At 39.2% G+C, this 6477-nt stretch overlaps 1 protein-coding gene across 1 annotated transcript in view; it reads left to right on the top strand.

Moving 5' to 3' along the window:
* The window catches only part of ASPH (aspartate beta-hydroxylase), a gene marked incomplete at its 5' end in the record, with an annotated part of 181780 nt that overhangs the window by 31812 nt on the left and 143491 nt on the right, over positions 1-6477 (top strand). Inside the window, 2 exons of the mRNA XM_023508263.1 lie at positions 3233-3325; positions 5349-5423. Coding sequence (XP_023364031.1) covers positions 3233-3325; positions 5349-5423 — 168 coding nt within the window. The remainder of the gene's footprint in view (positions 1-3232; positions 3326-5348; positions 5424-6477) is intronic.

Below are 6477 nucleotides of genomic sequence, written 5' to 3'. Positions count from 1 at the left end.
GGGGGAGCTGGGCAGCAGTGAATAAAGGAAGCTTAGGTATCTGTGTCAGTTATCATATTTACTATGAGTGGTTGATTTAAAGTACTAATTTCATTCACTTTTTAAGGTTTTAACTACAATTGGAAGAACAATCATAGTTACTGAATGCAATTTTTTTTTTTAATTTTTGAATTTAAGGAACTAAAAACAGATGTGTTTTAAGGAAGAGACTAAGTTATTTTCTGAATCATATCATGGCCATTGCATGGACTTGCAATGCTCATTCAGCCCCAGATAATGGCTCTGAGGCATCTGTGGTCATCTTGTTCCTCCCACCAACTTAGCAGTGGAAGTGAGTCCTGACTATTACAACTGAAAGGGAACATTGCTGGGAAGTTTAAGGAAGATTTCCTCAAGACTAAGACTGAAGCAGAACAAGAGGTGATCCTTTTGCTTTGGTCATCATCTTGTTTGAAAGAGAAGCTTTCAGTGAGGGGAGCCCTGGTTGCCCAGCAGAGGATGAAACCAGGCTGAGAGCCAGCCGGCCTGCCTCCCTGCATCCTGTTTAGTTAGATAAGAAATTTTCTTGCTCAAGCCATTTGTAAAGTTAGGGTTTTGTTCAGTGCTGCCTGAGGAACATAAAAACTAATACATCTCATTCATAACATAATTTTGAACATTTATTTCACTGCTACATTCTTGCCATTTGTAAATCAAAATAAATTTGGTTTGAAAACCTTTTCCTTGACTGTGAATTGGCCTTATGTGTATTTTTTTCCTTATTTAATTTTTGTTTGTCTTTTACCTCACATGTTAAAACCAAAGTGAATTTGGGTAGCAAACTTTTTTTTTGAAACACCAGAATAAAATCTGTAGGGACGTTCTTCCTTATGGGTTGTTAGAGCAATTCTAGTTAAGTTTTTATAAAATAGGGGTCTAGGGAAGGCAATATACTAAAAGTGATCTTCAGCTTGTTTGAAGCCTATGATCTTGTTTATTTCTGTGCTGGTTTTGCCTTTGAAATGGCTATGACCAAGTGTTAATAAGTGCATAATTCAGCTGCCTCTTTGGACAGAAAAAAATTAACTGCTCAGTATTTTCTGCTGTCATGTGCTTTTGTTTTTATGTTTTTCTATGTTTTGCAATTTCAGTTTTGGAGACACAATTCCCAGTTGCTTTAAGGAAAGCTGACTTTTAGGAGTGCTGCATTCTGAATATTGGTATACTAGTAGTTCTCAAACACTGTGGCATTAGAATTTGTTTTTCCAAATGAAACTGTTCTCAAAACACAAAGAAAAGAAGTTTGGGGCATTTCAAATCTTTATTGTTTGATAGGAAAAGATTTCATTGCTTACTTAACCATGGAGCACAGTTTGAGAGCCTGTTATATACAGGGCTAATGAAGAATGACCCTGCAATTTTTTATTCAAACTGAGATACTTTTGAGAGTGAAGTAATTTTTCTAGGACAATGGACATAAATGGAACTGTCCCAGGCAAATTAGGTTTATGGTACTAAAATGGTAGATGCTAGAGCAGAGAAGTGGGTCTCTGGTAAATGGTAGCAGAGAAACTGATGTCAGTGAGTGCCCTTTCCCTCATCTCCAGCCCACACCCCTCTAGTGGGATGAGGAAGCCGGGCCCTGGAGGGAACCAGCAGAGCAGTTCCAGCCTCCCAGCTGGAGGTGTTTATTGAGCAATTGTTGTGAGCCCAATGTTGGCAGACCTGCCCAGAGTGCAAAGTTAGATTACTTGATTCTACAGATGTAGTCATTCAACAGAACTTGGAAATGAATGGTTCCATACCATTAACCACGGAGGGATGTAGAAGTCAGGGCAGCCCTGACTTTGAATTTGAAGTGTGATGTCTTTTATTAGGCCTTCATCCTTCCCTTCACTCCAAAACTGAATTACAGCTAGGAGGACCTGAGGTCCCTTTAGAATCTGTCTTAGAGGTAGAGGTCATGAAGGTGTGGAACACAAGTGTGTGCGTCGGTGTCAGGTGTATTAGTGGTGGGTCTTGTGTGGCAGTAGTATTGGAAATAGTAGCTAGAGGGGCGATAAGTGATGTGAGGGCCCTATGTGTCCCTGTCTGTGTCTTTTTAAGACTTGGGAGAATCTTTTAAAGAATGTGGGAGTATGTTTTTGTCAGTAAGAGAAAACTGAGACATAGAAAAGGGAATGAAAAGTAAAAAGAATCTAAAAAGGAGGGTAAAAGACATTGGGATGGGAATCTTTCAGACATAGTAGTACCCTGTAAGAAGAGTGGTACAGGGCGCTTAAGATTAGCAAACCGTGTGTCTCCTCTGCCGAGGCCTTTCCACCGAGGCTGCTGCCATGCGGGGCGTCTCCCTGTGGGAGGACCAGGACTCCTGGTAACACTGAGAAGAGCCTCGGGTTTAGTCAGCAGGAGTCTCAGACTCTTGGATCTAGCTTAGTTTTCTAAATAGTTTTACTTAATTGATGTTCTGTTTTAATGCTTCACATATGAAATGTCAAAGAACTAAATAGAATGGATTTTAGGCTTGCATTGACTTTAAAGTCAGTCTTCACCTTACATTACCGGATACCTTTTTTTCCTGAGGACTTACAAAACGAAAAGGAACTTCTCTTCCCCACCCCCATTGAACTCTGAAACTGAAATATCATGTAGTTTTCAGGCGGTGCCTGTGGCTCAAAGGAGTGGCCCCATGTGCCAGAGGTGGTGGGTTGAAACCCAGCCTTGGCCAAAAAAAAAAAAAAAAAAAATTAAAACAGTAAGTATGATTATTAGTGATACCTTTAGAAGGTTATAAATAGTGAGTTCTGTATGATTTCTTATTTTTTAAATATTATTTTTCAAGAAGCAAAAATAATTATATATAAATCAAAATTTGGAACATACCTGATTAACAGAAAGTTCCATGCGCCTTAGTTATCTCACTGTTGAATTGAAACTTCATGATTTACGAAGAAGAACTTTAACTCACTGAAGGTCTTTTGGTAAGTTTAGACATGACAGTATTTCAGAGATTCATAAACATTTAAACAACATTATTTTGTTTTATTTTTAAGTGAAAGGTTAGCTGAGTAACAGAAATTAAAGACCCATGTGAGGTTAAAGAGGACACTCCTCTCCAGTTTTTAGGCATGTAATACTGGAAATGATGCATTACTTGCACTTTGGATTAAATGTTTGAGGATATTACGTTTCCTGGTTTAGTATGTTTAAAAAACCCCCAAACTTGAGTTAACTCTGTGAATAAAAAATGCAGGACTTAAGGAAAGATCTGCATCAGAGCCCACAGTCCCAGCAGAAGAGACGGAGCCAGACGCCGAGCTGGAGGAGCAGGCTCCTGTGGGGGCAGGTGAGTTGTCCTCGTCCTGAGGTCTCACTGGGATGTGCCCTAGCCTGACACCTGTTCCCTTCCTCAGTTCACAAAATCGTATTTTACCTAGAATTTGTTTCATATTGTTCATGGAATAACTAGTTGCTTTTTCTTTTCGTCTGAAATCTTATAGTAAACAATTTTTTTTCTGAAAAATTACACAGGAAAATTTTAATTTTTAAGAGCACAAGAGTCTTAGGCATGGATTTGTCATTGTCTAAGACCACACAGTTTGAGACATCATAAACCAAGTGTTAGTTTCTGGATTCTAATTCCAGCACGGTACATGTTGCATGAAAGTGAAAATACACACATGTTATACACTAGTGTTGTCATTGTTTGCCACATGATGTAATAGAGTCGATCCGGGGATCTCCATCCTTTTAATGTGAGGGTCTCTTGTCCGTATCAGAGACTGCCTAGCCCTCCTGGGATCCTCTGTGCAGCCCGTCTTGCACCTGCACAGATTGACAGGTCACGTATCTCCACAGTTAACCACAGGGCCTGTAACCCTTAGGACACACAGTCCTGAAATATTTTAATAAATGAGTAAATTAAAATTTAATCCATCACTATCAATCATTTCTTCTTTATGGCATGATATTTATTATAAAGTACTGTTTAGTTTCTGCACATTTTTTACTTACATGGCTTTCTTTGTAAGAACTCTGGTTTCTTTGCCCCACCTATTGGAAGCGTTAGGTATAGCACTGCACATTTACTGCAACTTAAGCATGGGGTGCAGGCTGTACTTTATGCTGATTTTATCCCTGTGTACTGATGAAGAATATTTTGTATTCTTCTTCTTAAGATAAATAAATTTCTGTGAGTTTTGTTCAGTTCATAAGCCTAGGAGAAGTTACCGTCTCTCATTCCTGAGGGATTGCTATAATCATACCATGGCTCAAGAATAAGGAGTAAATTTAATTTTTATAGTTTAAATGTATATTTGCATTTAGCACCTCAAATTTTACTTTATTCTAAAAAGAATACATTCATTCTTTAGTCCGTTGCAGTCTGGCTTTCTGCCTTCCCCAGCCCTCTCTAGGGGAGAGGAAGAGTGTTGACCAACTCCTAGGAAGTTGGGACGGCATTGTGTGCTTACCAAGGCCACAGCCAGTGCTGGTGGCAGATGATTCTGGAAAAGGTTCTGAAAGTTCAGCTGTGGAGGTCTTATATTCTCTTCCAAGAGGGCAGAGGAGTCTGCTAAAGGGTTAGACAGAAGAGCAGAGTGTACCGCCCCACTGCATTCTGTGCTAGAGTGCATCCAATCTAGGCACTCGGGCCTAGGTTCTCTTTGGATGGTGCTTTTAATAGTTGTGAAACTGGGCATCCTCTTAGGAAGCTGACATAGGCATTGTGACAGGATAAGGGAAATATGAGACTGGCAGATGTCTATAGTTGCATGAGAACATAAATTAAAATGGCTTGTGAAATACAAACATCCATACAAATGAAAAAGTGAGATGAGGTTCTCCAAAGCTGAAAGGATTGTCAGTTATAATGTAGGGTCTTGCACTCGTAGACACATGTGGGAGTGGTCGGCGAACTCTGAGCCCCCTCCATCCCCTCACCAGCAAAGGTGTCCTTTCTCCTGTCAGGAAAGACATTGAGCTTATCGTCCAGACTTTGTCTTTAGTTCTCAGCACTTCTCTATATGAAGGTGTTGTCCTTCCTGCTTTATTTTATCATTAATGTAAATTTAATAGAAACAAAAGTCATCTTGCATTTTGTGAGGCTTTTATTTATAATAAAAATCTGAGCCTGAATTAGTTTTCTTCCTTTAAAAATCTTATTAAACGTCTCTTAACCCTTAATATCTGCTGGGAAAGTAAAACCAATTTTAAACATCTACCATGGTAAACTGATATAAAAAGAATGTATAATTACTTAGCCAGATATATTTATTTTAATGTATGTGCACAAATGCCATATTTGAGTGTTAGAGTTTGACGTTAATGTTTGGATTTTTGTACTTAGTTATGTTTTCTAATTATTTTAGAGTCCAAGAATATTGAAGATGAAATAAATGAACAAATTCAGCCCCTTCTCCATGAAATGGTACACAGAGAACATGGTATGAGTTAAAATTTATTGTTTTGTCATGAATTACTTAAATATGTTTAATTACATGATTTTGACATTACTTTAAAATTTACATGTGAATCGGATGTTTGGATTATTTAAAAAAACTTTGTTATTTAAAGTTATTAGGGGCAAGTATTACTTTTGCAGTAGCCCTGTACACACTTTGTTTTGCCCCCCCCCCCACTGTGAGGGGGTGTAACTGCTTACATCTCAGAGAGGAAGGGTAGGAATAAATGAGGATGAATGGATGGAGAGCAGTGATCCATCAAGAGTAGATGGAGAAAACAGAGAGGAGAAAATAGGACACAGGCAAGCTGTGGTGGTTTGTGCAAGTGCTGCCATCTGCCCTCCAAATGCACTCACACTTGGCCGGCCACCAAAACAAAAACAGAGACGCTTTCAATACTGTAGGTTCTGTTAGCAGAGAGGAAAAAAGCATGAAAATGGAAGCATTTTCTAAGCACTTAGATCTAAATAATTCTTACGGGAGCTCTATGTAGAGGATACTAAATGGTAGTTCAGAAACCACTGTATTGTATATTATAAGGCCGCTTCTTAAGGCATCCCTTTATAAAAACAGTATGACCCCAAAATGTGACTCATGAAGAGATTGATAAGGGGAGGAGCACTGCGGTATCCTATTACGTCTGTGGTTCAGTGTGGTCCAAAGTTAGCACTAAAGGGGAAAAAAGTGGTAAGAACAAACAACTTCCTATCATTTAAACTGGGTTCTGCCAGTGCTGGGGGGTGTAGAAGCCTGTGGCCTTTATCACCAGCTTCTTTCCATCTGCTCCTATTCTGCCCATTGCAGCAAGCACAGGCACCTCTTGCCTTCAGCTTTTTTTCCCCTCTAACTTTAACCTAAGGAAGATGCAGCCTAAATAAGTAAGTGATTTCAATATAATGGGCTATGCTCTGTGGGGCTTGCCCAGATGTTGGGGTAGAAGAGGTTTCCTGGAAGAAATGGTAACTCGTCTTAGTAGAAATCCATTGGGCCACCCTTGTTGGTGAGTATTTTAAGTAGAGGGCATAGCATAGAGGCA

This window comes from Otolemur garnettii, unplaced genomic scaffold (genome assembly GCF_000181295.1).
Source record: "Otolemur garnettii isolate 467f Iridium unplaced genomic scaffold, OtoGar3 scaffold00234, whole genome shotgun sequence".
NCBI classification, from domain to species: domain Eukaryota; kingdom Metazoa; phylum Chordata; class Mammalia; order Primates; family Galagidae; genus Otolemur; species Otolemur garnettii.
The sequence above is the reverse complement of the archived record's forward strand: the minus strand, read 5'-3'. Positions and strand labels throughout refer to the sequence as shown.